Here is a 23,003-nt window from a genome sequence, read left to right on the forward strand (position 1 = left end):
CCTTTTTTTTTTTTTTTTTTTTGGCCTTTCTTTCTTTTTCTCATCTCAAATGTAAAAGAGTATCTCTAAGCTAGCCCACTAGTTATAATGAACTTAACTCAACTTACAGCAGAATTATTTCAATTAGTAAGTTTCAGAAATTATACTAAAAAAACCCCCATGTTTCTTAAAGATACTTTGGATCGGTAAATGAAATTCTATATATTACAAAGGAAAGTTAAAACTAGCAGGTTCATTAGATTTAAGTTTATATTTTAATGCTATATTCTGTGTTGTTGCTTTCTGAGAAATGTTTCTTCTCTTCACAACATGGCAAGAGCCTTCAGTAATGAGATTTAAAGTGGCAATAGCAGAGATTAAAGAAATTTAAAATATCAGAGGATTAAAGAAAAAAGGAACAGAGAAAAACCAGATGTCAAAGTGTAATCAGATTATAGAAATGGGATCTAACTGGGATGTTCTCCAAGGAAAGGTCAGTTCTCAGATATTTTGCTTTTGAATATTATTTTACCACCAGATGAACATAAAGCCACAGATGAAAATGAGAGGCTGAACATTTCTAAAGAAAGCAACAAGTCCCTTCTACACAAACCAATAGGTGCTGGCAGTTAATAGACAATACCAGCTGGCTTCTGTGAAAAGAAGGCCACAGCAAATCCCAAAGCTGAGGAAGAAATAGGATACAGCACAGCTCCACCATCTGCTGGTCCCAATTTTACTCCGCACACTCATATTCATGGACTTGCTTATTTTGCCGTGAGACATATCCATCCATCATCAGCCTCCACCCCCCCCCCCGATCAAGATGCTGGTCAGCAGAATGTCCACCTGTCCTGTCCTCTCAAGTTGACACACTGAAGCTGAAATGAGGCAGAAATCATGGTCTATGTAGTAACACAGGCCAAGAAATGTCCCTCTTAAATATAATCCTCCACAGTCTCATCAAAGAGATGAAAGAAAGAAAAACCGTAAGTCCAGGATGATACAATGGATGAGAATACTACAAATTTTATAAAAGCTTTGATAAAATGAAATGTTCAAAGCTTTCACTGAACAATGAAAGATTTATGAACAAAAACAAAACATTTAAAATATATAAGCAATCTTAAAATTACTCAAAGACAATTTAACTCAAATGTTAATTTTTGTTCCTAAATAAAAACATCCCTAAACTATCTTTGTGGTTTTACTTTCACCAAATAATTTTCAAGCCTTTCAGCAAAAAGAAAATTCCAGCTTCCTAGGAGAAGAGGGAAGATAAACAATAAAATGTGAAAACTTATTGTAAAACGGGATTGTGGAGAGGAAAAGGGGGGGTGAGTGACTCAGAACAGCACATGCCATGTACCCTGTCCAGGTTACCAGTAAATAATGACTAAGACTATAATTAGAGTCAATGTTACCTTAGCTTTTAAAGCCCACATTAAGTTCTCCTAAGTAGTTTGTACTTTAAAGTTCTGAGATAGGATCCAAAATGTGAACAGATTTAAATTCAGACTAAACAACCCCAAATCAGAATATAAATTCAAGGGATCTTATCACACACACACAAAATCCTTCCATTCATTTTCTAGTTCATACCACTTTTACTTCTTTTTATTTTTGCAAAAAGCAGTAGTTAGAATTAAGAGTTAGTTGGAGAAGACCATTTTTTCCCTCACAGACATCCTTAAAATCTGTAAAACTACTTATTGGTGGTTAGATAAAGTAATTTCATCAGTTTAACTGTACCACCTAAAAACAATTGCTAAATGAAAAACGCTGTTTTTGCTGTTAATTAGTTAGCTAGGCTAAGTGAGAGAGAGACATCATCAATGACAACTGAATCTGACCTTTTTAAACATAAGTTTGCATTAAACTCTAGAGTTGGAACAGCAGAGCTTTTTTAAACAAGAATTTCCTGCAAAACAACACAATAGTTTATTCTCATTACCAATTTTGTCTCTTCTTTTAACTCTTAATTTCTTTTTCTTGTGTTATTCCAGTGCCTAAGCCCTCCAGCACACTGCTTAATTAAAGCAGGGACAGCATGCATTCTTATGTTTTTTTTTCTGATTTTAACAGAAAAGCTTCTAAAGTTTTACCATTAAATACGACTGCTCACTCTAGATTTTTGGCATATTCCCTTTATTAGGTTAAAAAAATTTCAGATCCCCTTTACTCCAAGTTTACTAAAAGGCCTTTTGTTGTTGTTGTTAATTATGAAATGTATCAAATGTTTTTAATGTCATCTATTGAAACAATCACATACCTTTTCCTCCCTTTAATTTCAAGTGTTGAGAATTACACTAATACACACACACACTACAAAATTCTATTCATTTGTTTTTCATTCAGGATATTTTCATCTGTGTTCACTAAGACAGTAATTTCCCTTAAAATTTTTTTTTTTGGTACTGTCCGAGTCCAGTTTTGCTATCAGTCATAAAATGAATTGCTTAAAGCAGTTTTCTTTTTTTTTTCCGCAAAATAAGCTATATAATATAGGGAATAATCTATCCTGTGAAGGCATGGTAAAACTTTCCTGTAAACTTTCTAGGTCTTTTGGTAGGGAAAAAAAGGGGAAAGGAGGATTTTTGATTAGCAATTCAATTTCTTTAATAAGTTATTTGGAACTTCTTGAGTTAAAATTTTGTCATTTTCACATTTTATCTAATATCGCATTTTAGACTGCTGTCTTAGTTGTCCATAGCATTTTCTTTTGAGTCAGTGTAACACAGTTGTTTTGGATCAATCTTGCTAGATGTCTACTTAGTTTACTACTTTTATAATTTGTTATCTTAAGAACTAGCATTTGGATCTGTTCATCTTTGAGAGTTTTTCTTTCTTTTTTTCTTTTTTTGGCAGAGCCACATGTCTTGCAGGATCTAAGTTCCCCCACTCAGGATCGAACCCAGGCCCTTGGCAGCAAAAGCACGGAGTCCTAACCACTGGACTGCCAGGGAATTCCCATGATACTGTTTGTTTTTTATTTCATTAATTTCTTCTCTTGGTTTCCTTCCTTCACTTTCCTTAGACTGACTGTGCTGTTCTTTTCACCTCTTCAGTTGGTAGCTTAATTTTTTCAAACCTATTCTTTCATACTTGTTTTTTTTTTTTCTCCTAGTCTCAGACCTTCGCAAGGGACATGGGATGGAGTGACTAAATGCACTCAGCTTGTGCCCCACTGATGAGCTTCCCTCTGCCCTACTTTTTAGAGGATGGGGTGGGGGGTGTGGGTGAGTCTGAATTAGATTACGAGGCCCCCATACGGGGTACCTCACAACAGCCATTGAAATACTTATTGTTTCTAAGGCTAAAAGTTTACCTCTATCCTCTTAACTGCATCCTATTTGAATCCTAAAACTTTTGTAATTTCCACTATGATCTTTTTAATTCATTAGTTATTAAAGAGGGCATTTTAAAGCTTCCACACTTTTTTTTTTTTTTGCAGTATGCGGGTCTCTCACTGTTGTGGCCTCTACCGTCGCGGAACACAGGCTCCGGACATGCAGGCTCCGCGGCATGTGGGATCTTCCCAGACCGGGGCACAAACCCGTGTTCCCTGCATTGGCAGGCGGACTCTCAACCACTGCGCCACCAGGGAAGCCCCTCTTTGTTTTCTTTTGTTTTTGATTTTTTCTTGCCGCCCCATGTGGCTCGCCGGGTCTTAGTTTCTGGACCAGAGATTGAACCTGGGCCCCCTGCAGTGGAAGCGTGGAGTCCTAACCACTGGATCGTCCCTAAAAACCAACACTTGAAAACCAAAGTTACAGCATGCTGACTAGTATTTTTTAAACTATCTCTTCCGCTAAACCTCTCACAATCCTACCACTGTTTATACAGAAGCAAAGGGGTAATAGAGGAATGGCTAACACTTTTCAGAGACTGGACTGGAATATAGTCTCTCTGAGGTCTTTGTAGATCCCATATGCCAATCCTGTCCCAAACTTCTAACATATAATCAGTATATATATAGCATATACATGTTTTATAAGATAAAATTCTACCCATTGAACCTTGTTTTTCTGCTGACTTCCACTGTAAGTTGAGTGATTCCATCTATCTTATTGACAAACTCTCGTATGCAATCTCCATAGGACAGAACCAGTGAAGTAGAAGAAATTTATATCACCAATGAGTAGACAAATTAAAGCTTGTATGGATAGTTATCATTTAGCACCTGAATGCACATACTTAATGACCATATCAAAGACTATTCATTTAAAGCATGCACAAGACTATTCTTTAAGGCCAGAGGGAAAAACCTCAAGGCATTTTTATTTCTACTGCGTAACTTCCAAAAACTATATCTATAGCTCATCAACAAGTAATTAGACTCCAGCTGTGCTTGCTTTGTCTCAGACAATTTTTATAGGATTCCTTTTTGGATATAATAGATAATGAAAAACGGAGATTAAATTACGATTTCAAACTTCATACTAAATACAAAAGGCTTCGTTTATTTTGATCTCAGATTATCTAATTTGTCCAAGCAGATGCAAACGGCTCCAAGTTTATCACTGCAATTAGGTCTGCCTTGATCAAATTCATGGCTTCTGGTCCCAGATATCCTTCTGTTTCTACTTGTGATCTTGGGCTCTTTTCTCTTAGTATCAATTTTCTAAGTCACAGAATTTTTTTCTCTTTCAAACTCTTAAATCAGTTTTTCAAGCTGAAATTTACACATAATGAAATGCACCCATTGTGAGTTTTGACAGGTGCATATACCTGGGTAACCACTAAAATCAAGATACAGAACATTTCTACCACCCTGCTTCCCAAAGCTCCCTGTGCTTTTTGGCAGGCATGCAGTCAGTCCACCCTGGCCCCTGGTGATCAATGACCTTTTCACATTCTTGACTGGTTTTGCCTGCTTTACAATTTCAAATAAATGCAGTTACATAGTACCTACTCTTCCTACTTGAATTCTTCCACGTAACATAACTTTTGGAGATTTATCCACGTTATTGCATATATTAGTAGTTGGTTCCTCTCTGTTGCTAAGTAGAATTCCACTGTTTGAACATACCATAATTTGTTTATTTGGTCACCAAAAGATGGGCATTTGGGTTGTTTCCATTTTTTGGCTACCATGAATAAAACTGCTGTGAACATTTGTATAGAAGTCATTTAGTGGAAATTTGCTTTTATTTCTCTCAGAATACTACCATATAGAATCTCTTACAGAATTATATTCAAACAACAAAACATATCGCAGTCTTAAAAAACCAAATTTACTTCATATAAGTGAAAGGCCCGCTATTTATTCATTCTGAGGTAATCTCTTAAAAAAACAAATAAAGCTCACTATATAAAGAACTGCCACTTCTATATATTGTATAAGAATACAATTACCATATAACATGCATTCAATGTTCTTCCCTCCATGGTTTGGAGGTGTTACTAAGGAGACCTAAGACATAATCTAAGTGTTGTAAAATACGAAGGTATAAACAAAACAGGAAATATGACATCATTTTTAGAAAAGCTAATGTTTTAAATGCACTCATTTAAAGAAATTATTCAAATTTGCCTTTTAGCTTCACAGCTGTAAGTACTTAAAAGACAAATGTGTTTTTTGAGAGCTAGAACTATGGAAGCATAATATCAATCTATGGAGCTGAGAGAGTTTACGAGTGGGGATTCAACGACCAACACCAGTCATTAACTTCTTTTGAAGCAGTGACTGAAAACAACTGGGATGACTTAACTTTATGGCTTTGATTCTCCAAAGGTGCTACGTTGGATCAAGTCATCAATCTGGTGTCACCCTTTCATCTTAACGAAACACTGTAAACTGTGCTTAAGAGGACCTGGTTTTAGTTTCAAGTAGGGTTCAGGTCTCACTCAGCCTGACAGATTTATCAGGACTGATTCTACCTATGACTCAGAAAGGACAGAAAAATCAGCAGAAGTACCCAAATACAGCATAAGAGAGGTAAAGGGAAAAGAAAAATCTACGGAAATTCAGAGGAAGGGGAGATTATTTCCATTTAGAGGTACTGAGGAGCAACCTCAAAACGGACGCAACTCAATGGCAGATGCCCTCGAATGGCAGAACTGGGACACGGGATGACGTCTAATAAATAACCTGGCACTACTAGTGACATACTTAAAATCGTGGACTGAAATCAAGTTTCGAAAGGCTGGGGTCTGAATACACTGTGGTGTCTAGGATTTGATCCTAGAGCCGAGAAAGGGCATTAGATAAACTGGTGAAGTGTACAGATAATATTTAGAGTTTAGTTAACTGTAATGCACCGAGGCTGGTTTCTTGGTTTTGACAAATGTACCACAGTAACAATACGTTAACATTAGGGGAAACTGGGTGACTGTATCCAGAAACTCATCTGTATTATCTTCTGTGAATCTAAAATTATCACAAAACTAGAAATTTATTTTTAAAAAATAGGGGGAAAAAAGGCAGGTAAAATAAAGCAAGCTGACAAAGATGACTGAGGTGACCTGTACAGCTGCAAAGAGACTTAAGGAGTCAAAGGAAAAACAAGACACTGAGCAGTAAAATCTTGTACTTTTATCAGAACATTGACCAATTACCCCTCTTCTTCTCAAATAGCACAATCAAACAATAATAATAATCCCCGTTCTGGGAATCTATTCAAAGAAACAACCCCTTATAAAGCTTTCACGTTATATATAAAGATGTTCACAGAATTTTTTAATAATAAAAAATGGGAATAATCTAAATAGAATAATAGTTATATAAACCTATTATTAGACCTTTCTCCAAATTCCTCCTAAGTCTCCCTAACAAACTTCTCTATTTTTTATGCCACACTTCCTTGTCACTGCTTCTAGATAGTTGATTTGTATCACAACTATACATGACACCTATTTAAATCACATCCTGCTGACAGAGTACTTTAATATTTGTTTCATGGTCTAGATTATGAGATCCTTGAGAGCAGAAACTAAGTTATATTCACATCAGAATCCTTAGCACATAGCAGTTAGTAAATAAATGTTGCAGAAATGAAATGTTAAATTATATAGGAGTCACATTTGGATGAGTCTAGTCTCACAGAGGACAAATCCAAATTTTTTGAAGATCTATACACTAAGCAGAAGCTGCATGTATCAGAAGGCCTAAGTAAGCCACAGGTAGCCCCAGGGGTAGCAGATTTCCTATCAGAGGATACAGAGGTACCTGTAATATTCTGACAATGTCGATAAATAGAAGGGCTACTTTCATGGAGGGAGTATTAACAATATGAGAGATTGTGGTGACACTAACATTGTGTATGGGTAAGAATACGAGCTCTGAAGTGATATGGCCCTAGGTCTGAAGCTTAGCTCTGCCTTAATTTCCTCATCCATATCATGAGGTGACAGTAAATCTCCCTTATAAACTTGTGAGGGTTAAATGAGATGATGCATATAAAAGCTTGGCATAATGCCAAGCACAAAGTAAATATTCAATAAAAGTTAATTTTTATTATTACCATTATTATTGCCTCTTAAACTTCTGGCCTCTACTTACATCAGTTGATTCAGATGTGAAGGAAAGAAATAACCCAAAGGAATCTGGGCAGCATCTGTAAGAACTGTGAAGTTTTGGAATGACAATTTCACATCTGGAGGCATAGTTAATATATTCATCACTTTTTATTATTGGCGATTGGAACTTGGAGAAGAAAAATAAATATTAAAAATCCAGACAATATTTAAGAATGGAATTTAGATTTTAGTTGAAAGTATAGGTTTAGAGTAAGAATTGAAGATGGAAGAAATATGGGACCTGGGAAGAAAATGCTTGCCCAAAGAGTAACTAATCCAAGTTACCACTGTGTTGAAGGTCCAGTGTTTTGTACCAGTGCAACACATGAGTAGTAATAGTAATAGAATAATAGTATGGTAATGATAGTTGCAGCCGTAGCTAATACTTACACAGTACTATGTGGCAGGTACTGTTCTAATTGCATTACTACATACATTAACTCATTTAACCTATTAATTCTTAGACGGAAGCATTTAGGCTTAAGAATCCAACAGGTCTGAAGTTAAATCTTGGCCCTACCATTAATGGCCAGAGAACCTTGGATACGTTACTTCCCTTCTCTGGGCTTTAGTTTCCTCATAACTAACTGGGAGTGAGAACACCTAACCCACAGGGATAATGTGAGGATGATCTGAGATTAAATAATAAATTACCTATCATAGTGCCTGATATCTAGCTGATACCTGGTAGCTATAGCTTTACATTGCTATCAATATTGTAATTATTATTAAATCTTATGACCAAAAACATCATTCTGAAGGCACGCAGAATAAAGTTTTGAAAGCGGAAACTTTTTTCTTCCTTCCTCATTCCTCTTCACCTTTTCAAAAAATGGTAAGCATCCTATATTATTATTAAGCTTTTTCTCAGAATAAACTACACATGAATAAAAAGTAGAATATTATAAAGATAAAAAGACCCTTAGAGTAGCTTTAAAGATTTTTCCCTCTAGGAACAATAGTGGTGAAAATTCTATAGTTCCTTAAAGTAAATAGTAGGGAAAAGAATGAATATGGCATATGGCTGGGGGAATCTTCCGAAGAAACTACTCCACACAACCATCCCCTTTTCTCTTCTCTGCCTTTTAAGGTTACGGTAACATAATAGAAAATCTGAGACTCACACCATCTGTTCAGGCAGTTCTATCACTGCTCATTTCTCTCGTTAAATAATCAGAACACTCTCCACTTCCCAAACACTGCTACCATAAAGAGCAGTTAAAGCACAATGAAAGAAGACTTTTCTAGCCAGAGATGTAGTGGTTAGAAGTGCATAGTTCTTTTGAGGTCTGACATGGGATCATGTCAGTGAGAAGAAAGAAATCCTTCTAAAAAAGCCTTAGAAGAAAAATTAAGACTAACATGATTATAATACGAGCTTCAGAAATTACTTTTCTTAGAACAAAGGTGACATTCTCATATGAGTTCTCTAAGAATAGGTGTGGCAGTTTAATATTGAGATAATTATATAGGTTTCTGATCTGTAAATTTCTTATAAGACTAAGAAGAGAAATACTACTGCTACAGAGAGTATTAATAATAGCAGCTAATAATTACTTAGCACTCAGGACATGCTTAATTATCTTCAAAACCCTTTTTGTGTATTAACTCACTTAGTTCTTAAAACCATTCTATGTAGGAATTTCTATTATTGTTCCCATTTTACATTTGAGGAAACTTAGGTACAGATAATATAGCTGATAAAATGGAGAGCTGGGATTCAAAAACAAGCAGACTGGCTCCATGTCTTTAATTTCTATGCTACACTATCTCCTAGTTTAAAAAAAAGCCTCTAAATTATGTGTTAAATTTGGCATCTTTATCATATTTGAATAAACAAACTATAGCTAAATGTCAAAAACACTTAGCTCCCTATTCACCTAGCCATAGTGAGAGTGTCAATTACAAATTCATTAACTTACTAATTTCTGTCTTATAATCTGAGCTTACTCAGCATGAAGGTGTTTGTTGTCATAAAGCAAAATATTTTTTTTATAATAAATGAGTTTCGGGAATATGCTCCAGGATCAGGGTCAATTGGGATACTTCATTACTTTGAGAAAAAGGTTTGGATTACTCTCAAACCTCCAGAACCAGTTTAACCTTACATGGAGACTCCCTGCCTTCAAACAGATTCAGTGATCCCAGTAGGATATGTCTAAGTACCCAGGAGAAACCAGTCCAAGTTTGGAATTCTTCTTCTATGCTATGTAGAACATTCCCCAATGCTCCCAGTGGCTCAATCTCAGCTAGTTGGTGAGGGAAATTTATGCTACTGGTCATATAACAACCATAAGAATGACAATAACGACAGCAATCACATTAGCAATCATAATATTAATAATATTAAATAATAATAACAATGGTAACCACCACTTACTGATAATAAGTGCTAAGCATTCCGCTAAGTACCTCATACTGTCAGGTGTATTACAGAGGCAGTAGGGGGTAGTGATTAAAAGTATGAACTCTAGAGACAGGCTGCTGTCTGACTTATTCGCTGTGATGTTGAACAAACGACTTAAATTCTCAGTGCCTCATAGACTATCTGTGGTTGTTATGAGGATTAGATGTGTTAATACATGAAACATGTTCATAGTAGTGCCTGATACACAGTAGTACTACGCAAATTTAATGGATGAGGGGATTAATGTTCAGAAAAGCTAAAGGCCACAATTAGGGTGAAGCTGAGGCTTCCCGGGTCTGCCTGATTCCAGAGCCCTTGCTCTCTGGGTTCTCTTTCGCATTCGTTCTCTCTCTCTCAGAACTGTGAACAGGCCAACTGCATCATAAAGGGCACTCAGTTACTCTAACTTCATTTTTGTCTTTCGTCATCAAGGAGTTTGACTATGGCAGTATTAAAAAAAAAAAAAAGTTCAAAATGCCAATCTAACATATTGCAGTCCATCAATTAATTCAGAATTGAGACACTCTCCCCTGCAATTTTCTATCTGAATCATGTGTCTTAAGATTATAATTGGCAGTGTCTTTCCTTTCTTGGTAGCACATAAAATAATGGTACATCTTACAATGCATATCACCTTACATTTGACAAAATACAGTAGCTGTTAAGCCCGATCACTATCCTTTAAGGATTAGCCCTCAGTCTATGTTAAAGGCACATTCCAGAGCTTGCCCAGCATTCATGACCTCAGCTCCAGCCAATCCCAATCTCCTCACTTAAACTTCACGTGACCTTAACAATCTCCTTCTTACTGACCCTTACCCATTCTCATCAAATTATCAAGCTCCTACAGCTCTAACAGTCAATCCGTTTTTTGGCTCAGGCTCTGGGCCTGATTTTTCTGTTCCTTATTTTGGCTTTCCCTTTCTGATGACTCAAGGGCTTCCAATCACAATGACCCTATGGACTGACAAACCCAGGGGCACTTCCTCCACAGGGACTGTCCTTATAAGTAGTCCTCACTTCTCAAGCATAACTGGGCTCTCTGGGAAAGCTGAGAAAGTATTAGCTAACGGTGAGACTTGACAGTCTTTTTTTCCCCCCATTTTCAGTTACTTCCTTATTTCTACCTTCTGCAGTTATTACTATAGCCCCTTTTGTAAGTACTTATCTGATTCATACTTAAATTTTTTTCCTGTTTTGGCCTGAGTGCCTCCATTCCACATATAGTCAGTCTCTTCATAGAAGAAAAAAATGTCAAGTTTTACATCATCTTTTCCCTGGAAAGATAGTTCCAAGCTGTCTTCTACCTAGGGAGAAGATGAACATCTTCACAGACTGAAACAAAGGAAGTACATTTTTTAAAATTAAAAAAAAAAAGATTCTTATGTTTTATACAGAGAGAGAGTATAGGTTTCAAGATACTGTTTTTCAAGTTGGAGCACTTCTGAAATTGGGATGCATCAGTAGCACACCATTGTTTGATTTCTCTTTTTTTTTTAACATCTTTATTGGAGTATAATTGCTTTACATTGTTGTATTAGTTGCTGCTATATAATAAAGTGAATCAGCTATACGTATACATATATCCCCATATCCCCTCATTCTTAAGTCTCCCTCTCACCCTCCCTATCCTACCTCTCTAGGTAGACACAAAACACTGAGTTGATCTCCCTGTGCTATGCAGCTGCTTCCCACTAGCTATCTATTTTACATTTGGTAGTGTATGTATGTCCATGCCACTCTCGCACTTCGTCCCAGCTTACCCTTCCCCCTCCCCGTGTCCTCAAGTCCATTCTCTACATCTGCGTCTTTATTCCTGTCCCGCCCCTAGGTTCTTCAGAACTATTTTTTTTTTTAAGATTCCATATATATGTGTTAGCATACAGTATTTGTTTTTCTCTTTCTGACTTACTTCACTCTGTATGACAGACTCTAGGTCCAACCACCTCACCACAAATAACTCAATTTCATTTCTTTTTATGGCTGAGTAATATTCCATTGTATATATGTGCCACATCTTCTTTATCCATTCATCTGTCAACGGACACTTAGGTTGCAAAAATATGTAACGCTTCACGAATCTGCGTGTCATCCTTGCACAGGGGCCATGCTAATCTTCTCTGTATCATTCCAATTTTAGTGTATGTGCTGCCGAAGCGAGCACTGATTTCTTTCTTAAATGCACATAAAATAATATTGCTTTTTACAACTGATGACAACTCAGAGTAAATGACTTATAGTAGTTAAATGGTCACTCTGCAAAACATCCTGTTCCTGAGCCCCTTTCTGACTAAAGAAGGAAAGTAATCAAAGAATAATTATTCCCTTTAATAACCAAGTAAAACTATCAGGAAGTAAGTCTCTCATCACAATCAATAAATGAGTACTTATGTAACTGTGGCATAGAAACCCATATATCAATACATTATATACATGAAAAAAAGAAAAAAGAAGTTAAAAAGTACAAAGAATTCTGAGAGCATTTCCCTAAGAAACTTATCCTACAAATAATTATGTTCCCATTGGACTTGGTGCATCTGTCTGTGGCAGCACTAATCACTTAATTGTTTATGAATTTGTTTTCTCCCAATTAGACAGTGGACTCCTCAAGGATAAAGACTGTACCTTATTCATCTTTGTGTCCTGGGTGCAGAGCTGAGTGCCAGGCAGAGACTGAGTGTTAAGGAAACAACTGCTGAATGACTAGAGTTCTATCGCTTTGCCTTTCACCTCAGGAAGATATTTTATTAAATTTTTAAATAAACTAGAATGATTATGATGAGAGAAGTAATTTTCCAGGAACTAAACATACTTCTACTTGCTTTCCAGGACAACACCTCCCTGGGAACAACCAAATTAAGAGTAAGGTCATTGTCGGGATCATAGGCTTAGGGCATAGGAATCAAATTGTCTAAAAGGAGATTTCATCTAAGCCACAATGACCTATTCCTAGTTGACCTGTGAGAAAACTGCTATGGCCTAGGACATGTGAAATAAAGAAGAAACCCAAGTACTGTTTGAAATGATTCCATATTTTTTTTTAGGCTTTTTTTTTTTTTTTTTGATGTGGACCATTTTTAAAGTCTTTACTAAATTTGTTACAACATTGCTTCTGTTTTGTGTTTTGTTTTTTTTTGGCCGAGAGGCATGTGGGATCTTAGCTCCCCGACCAGGGATCAAACCCACACCACCTGCATTAGAAGGCAAAGTCTTAGCCACCAGACCGCCAAGGAAGTCCCTGTATTTCTAATTCTTAGCAATCAATGGAATGTTTCAAGTTGATAATAATATGATGCCTACGTGAACATAAAATTAAATGACTCATGAGAAAAAACATAACTTCACGTAGGGTAGATGAGATTCTTACTTATTAATCATATATTATATTAATTAATTATGTTATATTATTGCCTAATATAATGGCAATAAATTCTTCTGCAAGAGTCCAAGCTCCTTTTTGCCTTCTCATGGTCAATAGAAAAAGCCAGATTTTCTAGTTTTCCTTAAATAGTGCAGAAGCCACAAGTGGTAATAATCTTCTGCTGAACTCATCCTGGTCGATAATGAGTGATAAAATGCTACATACAGTGCTTTTAAACATCTCTGAGTTGCTTAATATAAACTTTACTTTTGAGACATGTTACTAATGAAGTAAATCAGATTTTTATTACTGACCTTCCCAAATTTGTGTTTGAGTGGGAGTCCTGCATCTTGAAATGCTGAAATAATATCAGATTTGTAATCTTGTATAAAAATTCCTAGGTCAACATCTTTACTATAAGGAATTATGCCGCACTGCCGATACCATCCTAAAAAAAAAGGAATGAGAAAACGTTTTTAAAAACTTAAGTTTGGAAAAAATTAGTCATTATTATAATGGATAGTCTTTGTAACAGTGTATTTTATTTCACAGGATTAGACTTAGTGCGCTTTACCAAAATTAAAAAAAAATTAGATCCCAACTTAGTATCTGTGATTATAGGAGCCACTTGTTGAAGAACATTTCTTTTATTCCTTCCTTCCTTCATTTTTACTGGTTTGAGCACTCAGCAGCCTCAAAAACTTTCATGATGTACTATAATTTCTGAATAAACTATTAGCTTTAATAATGTTAACTGGGCCATCCATTTAAAACATTAAGTTACTTTTTAAAATGTTTAATCATAAATCTCTTATGATGAAGGTTGCTTTTAAGATATGCTGAAAAATATAATTTAATTCTTTTGCTTAAGCTATATCCCTTTCCTGAGCAGTAATTTGTAGAACTTAACAGCTCTGAACAGCTCATGTCTGATGGATCACATAAAAAAGAAGAGCAGTACCAGCCTCAATTTTCAGCATACTGTCAAAAGATATTTCTACATATTTACTATGTATCTACTTCTAAATTGGGTGCTATAATAATGTTCTAAAAAGGCAAAATTTATACCTTAATATTACTAAGGGCTCTCAGTTTCTCTTATTATCCTTCTAATCCTTCCATTCAAAGTATTCAAAAAGTAAATAAATGTCTATGATTATCTTTGGGAAATACTGTTTGGAATTCTAAATTTTAACTTCATTTTAACATAGATCTTTAGAAGCCTAGCATGGGATCTCATCTCTAGTTTAAGAAAAATCTACAATCCACATCTATCAAAGAATCATGAACTACTAAAAATGGAAGGCTCCTTAAGTATCATCTAATCCAACTCCCTCATTTTATAAATGCCCTTAAATTAAGAAAACCATGGGGCTAAGAACACAAAAGATATCATGATAAATGATTACGAAATATTTTTGATGACAGTCTATAAAACAATCTTACTCCAGAAAGTTAAACCTTAAAGCATGTATCACATAAATGAGATGTACTCTTTTTTGGGGGGGTGGGGGTTACTCTAGCTGGAAGCTCCTTGACAGGAAGAACCATGGGAATTTTCCTCAAAGCCTAATTAACAGGATAACCATACATCCCTGTTTACACCTGTTGTACCAACATAATTACTAATGGCACTCCTTTCACTCTCAAAAAGTCTCTTGAATTGGACAATAAATTATATGGTAACCCTATAAAAGCAGGAACAAAATTAATTTTTGTACAAATATAGTTATAATTAAGATAGAACAAATACAGATATAATCAACTACAGTTATAAACAAGAGGGAATAAAAACAAAAAAATGTTTAATTCTAAAATCCAAAGGAGTTTGAGCTAATGCACAATAGAAAGAGATCCAGAAATCTTTCTTGGATTCTACATTTCCCCATCTCAGAATGAACAGAATGTGGTAAGACAGTGATGTCCAATCATGATCTGGAAAAGATTCGTGGAAGACCTTATGACATTCCCTTTCCTCTTAGAAACTTTTGGTGCAATGCAAGTTATCTGTATTGTGTGTAAGTAAAGAAACAGAATACAGTTTTTTTTTTTAAGGTAATAACAACCTTTGGGATAGAAATAATAAAATGCTTATCTAAAGATTATCTGAGAATCACATGTAGTCTACATGTTCTGATATAAATTTTATACAAATTACTTATAATTTTGGGACACACGACATGGCCTTCCTAATTCTCTTTTATGCTTCTGAAGTTATTTCTTTAAAAAAATCAATAAATCCTTGCTCCATGCACTATGTTTATTCTTTCTATAAATATGACGCTTCGAATACCACTGATGCTTTGTCATCTCAAGCAGTCATCCTTAGAGCCAAAGAGGATGAAATATCAAAAAACAAATGTAAAGTAACAAGAATTTTACCTAGACAAGTTCCACTGCTCAGCCAGAACCGTACTCCCAATTTCTTTAATGTTTTGGCTGCTAGTTGCAACAATTCCTTTGCACTCTTCCGAAAGGCCATAGCTTCCACAGTGTTATCATCAAGGTATTGCTACAGATATAATAAATAGTCAGCTATTATAGCCATTTCTAAGTTGCCAGGAATATTTCTGTGACATCCAACTTAAACTTGAAAATTAACCCCATATTATATATTTTCTGATTATAAAAATCAAGTTTCAGAATTCCTTGTTAGTCACACATTAAAATAAGACTATAAGAGTGGATTCTAGGAGAGACAAGTTAAAGGGGAAGGACTATACCCAGGATTCTCAAAGGATGAGATTTATACCTTTATCAACTCCCTCCTCTACATCACAATTTAGCAGACTGGGTAGTTAGGGGACAAGAAGGTTAATTAAGAGAGCTACAGGCATATCTGAAGCACAAGGCCTTCAGTGACGTTTTCATCATTCACTGGTGCAAATGGTCTTTAGGACAGAACAGTATAGTACAAAGAATGTGGGATTTTTTAATCAGATTGTGTTCAAGTCTAAACTCACTTCATTTTAGCTATGACCCTGGGCATAGCGCCTCAGAAGAACATAAGCTCTACGAGGAAAGTGACTTCATTTTGTTTATCACTATATCTCCAATGTCTAAAACAGTACTTGAATGAATGAGAGAATCAAAGAACAAACCTCTCTCAGATATAATTTTCTCATCAATAATTAAAGAATAATAATTATACTTTGCAGGACTGCTGTGAAGATTTAAATGAGATAATGACAGAAAAATGGCTCACAAATTTTGAAATTCTATACAAATATTACTGTCATTTACTTATAGTCTTTTTGCTTTTCTGCTTTTCTTCATTTTTAGGGTGTTCTGGAACTGAAGAAAGCACTGAAAATTCTTCGTTGATGCTTCACTACCTACGGGACAAAAATCTAAACTTCTTGGCATGGCAGACAAGGACACTGTGTTTAAGGCCAGAGTACTGGTCCAGCCTTATCTCCACCCTTCTCATATTTCACTCCCCAAATATATCACAACTTTTCAAGCCTCTGTGTCAACATGTTTCCTCTGTCTGAAATGCCCTTGACTAACAAAATCTTTCAGGTCTCAGTTCCACCCTCTGAAAAACATTCCCTGATTTTCCCAGGAACACAAATGTATTTATTCTCCCAGGGCTCCTCTTCAGCTCAACATTTAAAGAGCAAGAAATTACGTTTGGTACTAGATATAGACAGAGACAAATAAAATAATCTGTTCAGTGACCTTATAACAGTTACCATTTATATATACTTTTATTATAATTGTTATCATATTTAATTCTTTTTGTTCCAGAACAGAAGATCAAAGTCTTTTTCTAAAATTGAATTGTAATTGACATACAATATCATATTAGTTTCAGGTGTACAACATAGTGATTCAATATTTTTATATATTACAAAACGATCACCATGATAACTCTAGCTACCATCTGTCATCATACAGAGTTATTACAATATTACTGACTATTTTCCCTAGTCTGTATATTACATCCCCATGACATATTCGTTTTATACCTGCAAGTTTATATCTCTTAATCCCCTTCACCTATTTCACCCATCCCCCTTATCATTTAATTCTAATTGCTGATTCTATTTATATTTCCTCCAATAGGCTGTAAACATGAATCCTTTAAGGCAAGTACTGAATCTCTCCATCACTGTATGTACAAATTGAAAATGGTGCCTGGTATATAATATGTGAGCAACACATATTGATAAATGCGTAAATGAGTAAATAACTGACTAATCCCCTCCCATCCCACAATATCTTAAAATATCCTGGCATTCTTTTACAATATAGCAGGAGGAAATACAGTTCCTAGAAGGACCATATATCTCAAGCAAAAAGTATCCCTAGGAAAAAAGACAGATTCCTGGGGCTTCCCTGGTGGCGCAGTGGTTGAGAGTCCGCCTGCCGATGCAGGGGACACTGCTTCGTGTCCCGGTCCGGGAAGATCCCACATGCCGCGGAGCGGCTGGGCCCGAGAGCCATGGCCGCTGAGCCTGTGCGTCCAGAGCCTGTGCTCCGCAACGGGAGAGGCCACAACAGTGAGAGGCCCGCGAACCACAAAAAAAAAAAAAAAAAAAAAAAAAGACAGATTCCTGAAGATAAGTTACATTCTCCAGAATACACAAAGTATGTGGGATCTTTTCAATATGAAAACACCCTCAGAGCCACAATTCTCTTAGAACATATGATTGGCATGAGAGATGCATGTTCATATCCCTATTGTAGGGGGGGAAAGCCTGGAGCTAGAAATTTGGAGACCCAGAATTTACTCCATGCTCAGCCAATAATGACTATGTAACTTACATCTTGAAACCTCAGTTTTCTTATCAGTTAATGGTGAATCCTTGGCTTATTTCACAGAGTAACTGAAAGGATCAAATTAAGTAACAGAAATGAAAACTTTGTGTTCTACAAAAGTATTACTCTGACAATTATGTCCAACTGAGGCTGCCCCTGCATAGACACACTCCCAGCTCTGACATACCTTTAATAAATAACATGACACTCCCAGAAATTCCATTTCTTAGAATTGACCCTCATATGCATTAAAGTATAAACACATATATACCTATACACCTTATACATCTGTTACGGACTTTAAAAGTTATAGTTATACATACTTTTTTCCATTTAAAAATGTCTCATATAAATCTTGGGATTACCATGCCTCTTAGAAAAAGACTAAATCCTAATTTAAATACCAGTCCATATGATCTTTCCTGTTCAGGCAACCTTTCCCCAAATCTTTCCCCAAAATATAGATGAAAAACAATAAAATGACAGAAGGTGTCCACTCATTTCACAGATGAGGAAACTAAGGCTCAGAAATTTGCCCCAGGTCTCAGAGCAACTTAATAGAAGACAGAGGATATGAATGTGGCTTTCTAGATATTTCTGGGCCAGGGGTCCAGATATTTCCATACTCCCCTCTAGGATTTTACTGGAACTCAACAAACTGAAGCTCATCAATTATTTTTTGATGGTTACTGCTGAAACAAAATCAAGTGCAGGAAAATGTGTATTATCCTAGTCCTAAACTTCTTGGTAGATTGAGAAAATAATTAAAGTAAATAAAGTAAGCCAGGAGAGCACTTCCCCTCTGTTCTCCTTCCCTCCCTGGACTCTTCTAAACTAGAGCCACTAGGTGAGGCAGAGCAAGAAAGCGCACAGTGGTGGCCTGGCATGGGTATCGGAGCCCGAGAAGGCATCGAGGGCATCCACATGGAGAAGAGTCCAGTGTGGGGAGCCAGAGCCTGAGTAAGATGAGAAGTGTGTCTATATATGGGAGTAGCCCAGTGGGGGAGAGCAACACCTAAGCAGGATGAGGATAGCATCCATGTGGCAGAGGGAACAGCAGAAATAATGGGAGATTGAACAAATAAGTAAATATATTAAGGGTAATATAAGTCAGGTTTCTCACTGTTTGAGAAGGGAGTCACAAATAAGGAAATGAACCCTATGCTATTTAATTGAAATATAAATCAGACTGAAGACATCAATGTGGATTCATGGATCGTGATAGATAAGACAGATACAGAAGTAAACACACCACACACACACACACACACACACACTCTACTCCTGTCACTGAGAGGCCCTGCAGGCAAGCAAATCTGGCATCCAGGCTTGGCTTCTAGAAGGAATCAGTATCCAGAGAGATGGCTGATTCCAGGACTGTAGCAGGGAAATTACAAGATGAACCTAGAATATCTTGAGCCAAAAAGCAAGAAGGTGCTCAAAAGATGATGGAGACATGTCAAAAAGACACAGAAGTCACATGAAGGGGCTTCCACTGGCCAAATATGGAACAGTTTGAGGATCAAAATAAACAATGAAAATAGTGCACTATAACTCATTGAAGAAAATAGGAAATCATGAGTTCATATTGATATAAACAAAGAAACTTGAAAGTTTGAGGAAGATATTGACAATATTTACAGACTTTTAAAGTACCTTCATGCCAAATACCTATTAATTACAAAGGGAAAAATAGAAACTTCATCAGGGCGAAGCCAGCAGACAGCACTTTAATCACGTAATCAATGTAAAAGTCAATAGTAATGGGACAAATCAAAATCATGCAGCGCCCGACAGGATGAAGTAAAAGCACAGAATCACTTCTGTGTTATTCCTACTAAAGGTATATAACCTAAATCTAACTTGAGGAAAAACCAAACAAACCCCAAACAAGGGACAATGTACAAAATATCTGGCCTGTAATCTTCAAAAGTATCAAAGTCATAAAAGTTAAAAAGTGATTGTGAAACTGTTCCAGACTGAAGGAAACTAAAGAGACAGAAAAATTAAATGCAACATGTGATTCTGAACAGAATCCTTTTATTATAATAGTCATTATTGGGATAATTAGAAAAACTTGAATGAGGATTAAATGGTAATAATATTTATATTAATTTCCTGATTTTTGTACTAAGACATGTAGGAGAATGTTCTTGTTTTCAAGAAATACTAAGTTATTTGAAGTTGTGGGGCAGATGTTGACAACTTACTTGCAAATGGTTCAGGAAAAAGAATTATTTGCACTGCATCTGTAACTTTTCTGAAAGTTTGAAAACGTTTCCAAAAATTATTATAAAAAAAAAAAGAAAGAAAGTTAGGAGGCTGCTTTGTGAGATCTAGTAAATTCATTGATTTTTTTTTTTTTTTCAAACACCAGGCATTGTATTTAAGACTGTTTGGCGCCATCAAGTGTTCAAAGTTATGTATGTTCGCCTTAATTTGAAAACTGACCTTCCTGTGGTTATAACGTAAGAAATGATGAAGAATGAAACATTTACAAGGATAAGGATTAAAAAAAGTTATCAATCCCATTAGGTACTCTATATCAGTAATAACAGTACATTATCAGAAGAGGAAAACAAATCAGTAATCACGAGTCTGTCTTGCTACTAGTGAAGGACACAAATAACATGATGAAGAATGAAGACAAAGTTTGGGACTTCCCTGGTGGTGCAGTGGTTGAGAATCCGCCTGCCAATGCAGGGGACACAGGTTCAAGCCCACATGCCGCGGAAAAACTAAGCCCGTGCGCCACAACAACTGAGCCTGCATGCCACAACTACTGAAGCCTAGAGCCCGTGCTCTGTAACGAGAAGCCACTGCAATAAGACCGCACACCGCAACCAAGAGTAGCCCCTGCTCACCGCAACTAGAGAAAGCCTGCGCACAGCAACGAACACCCAACACAGCCAAAAATAAAATTAAAAAATAAGTAAAATTTTAAAAAAAGGTTTAGCATAAAAAAAAGAGAATGAATACAAAGTTCCACTTGATCCTTTTATGAAGAGAAACCTGTCAATAGCATTATAGCCTTGCTATGTGATGGTACTTTAAACACCAAAAGTATGAGGCTATGATAAGCTGATTAGCCCTCTGAGCATCTGTCATCCATATTCTTTACTCTAATGCTGACTGAATGGTTGCCCTTAAAATCTAAAAAGCAAAAGTGAAAATATGCAATTTAAAAAATATAACACTATTCTCATGATTTCTCAATATCTTGAAACATTTTACATCTTACACTGCCTTCTCACAAAGTTCAATAAAATGAGTTTGGGCAAATGCTTGCTAGGAAATAGAGTAGCTCTAATAAGTGTCCTGGAAAAAAACCATTTGATTCGGATGAGCACCTTATTCTTCATGCATTTTTCCATCACTATAGGAGCTTTTCTTTGCGCCAGCTACTGTGCTAGATACTGGGGCTATAGAGGTGAGTAAAATAAGATGCCTGCCATCAAGAAGTTCACATAATCTTGTAGGGGGACAAGACTGACATTCACAATTAATTGTGATAATTGCTATGACAGAGGTGGCAACCAGAAAAAAACTCCCCTGAGGCAGGAACAGTGAATGAATGGTCAAGTGCAAGCACCAGTCTGCATCTCTTCTGCTTCCTACTACTCTGTGGTGGGGATATGATGGGCAGCACTTGCCTAATATTGCTGGCCTAGCCACACATGCGGTTTTGCAGCTTTTCATCCACGAGGCTGACTGGGTATGCTTCACAGTCACATAACTATAGATTTAAGGGAACAGGGCTAGGAAGGCCCACCCAGGCTGTCAGATCTAGGCCCTGGGTGCCAGTACAGCCTACCGGAAAAAACCTTGCATTTGTGGGTGCTGGGCATTTGGCCAGTGATGATACAGCTGGTACTTCATTTTCCCATTCCACTCCTATCCTTGTGTACACAGCTTTCTTGGAAGGGAACCCCAGAAAATAAAGGGCAAGTGGAAAAATTAGGGTACCAAAACCCCACCATAAATTTGACTGATTTCACTGTCTCTCTCTTTCATGTCATTTCTTACAGCTGAACTTTCATGTCCTTTAAAATCATCTTTATATCCCCCGGGGTCAGGAGAGTTCCTGGGAAGCTGGCTTTTAATAAATGTTTATTGAGTTGAAAGCTAAAGCAGCAGAATAAAGTAGAGTTCAAAAGCACTTGGTCTTTGTGTAGCATTTATCTTCAAAAACCTTCGAAAACACAAAAAATTCATATTCAGTGCCAACCCTCTGAGAAAAACTGTATTTTCTATGAAGTCCTCTCTAAATCCGCATGGTCCATATTCTACATGGCTTCATCCTACTCAGATTGCTTCAAGAACAGAATATACCATCTTTATAAAGTTCATGGGCTACCCTAACTAAAAGCAGAGGCCAATGCTGAACCTGTCAAAGTCTCCAAATAAAACAAGGTCTCCATAGATATCAAACCATTCAACTGGGGAAGAAATTGTTCCTTAAGGTTAATGTTTAATCTACTTAAAAAAAATTGAAACCATCTAAAAAAAAATAGACAAATCAGAAAAGATGTTTTCTTACTTACTTTCCATAAGTTCCTTCATTCCCCCCCCAAGAAATATTATACATACACTTCCTTTAATTTGAAAAGTACAATATTTGGTTATCTCTAACCTGAAAGAATGCTCGAGCTTCTTTATACCTACACTCAATAAATCTAGAGTGTGGTATTTCTTCTAGAAAGTGCATTGGATCTTTTGGAATGAGAACTTCTAATCCATCAATAGTAACTTGTTGTAACTCTGGCCTGAAAACAAAAGTTAAGACTTATTATAAGGATTTAACTCAGAATATCGGCAGCCTCTTCAAAATATACAATATAAGCAAATAGTTAAACATCAAGCATATTTTCTTCCATTACCTCAGGTATCATTTTTAAAGATCTACTCTCTTAGCAACTATCAAATATACAACACAGCAGTATTAACTATAGTCACCATGCTGTACATCAG

The 23,003-nt window shown here is 36.2% G+C and overlaps 1 protein-coding gene across 1 annotated transcript in view; it reads right to left on the bottom strand.

Annotated features, from left to right (window-relative positions):
- Positions 1 to 23,003, bottom strand: part of FKTN (fukutin) — a 52,777-nt gene that overhangs the window by 1,786 nt on the left and 27,988 nt on the right. The window contains exons 5-8 of the mRNA XM_007462438.1: positions 22,666 to 22,798; positions 15,651 to 15,780; positions 13,583 to 13,716; positions 11,087 to 11,214 (exon numbers count right to left, since the gene is read on the bottom strand). Of these exons, the coding sequence (XP_007462500.1) occupies positions 11,087 to 11,214; positions 13,583 to 13,716; positions 15,651 to 15,780; positions 22,666 to 22,798 (525 nt within the window). The remainder of the gene's footprint in view (positions 1 to 11,086; positions 11,215 to 13,582; positions 13,717 to 15,650; positions 15,781 to 22,665; positions 22,799 to 23,003) is intronic.

The sequence above is a fragment of the Lipotes vexillifer genome, unplaced genomic scaffold (genome assembly GCF_000442215.2).
Source record: "Lipotes vexillifer unplaced genomic scaffold, Lipotes_vexillifer_v1.1 scaffold312, whole genome shotgun sequence".
Classification (NCBI taxonomy): Eukaryota; Metazoa; Chordata; class Mammalia; order Artiodactyla; family Lipotidae; genus Lipotes; species Lipotes vexillifer.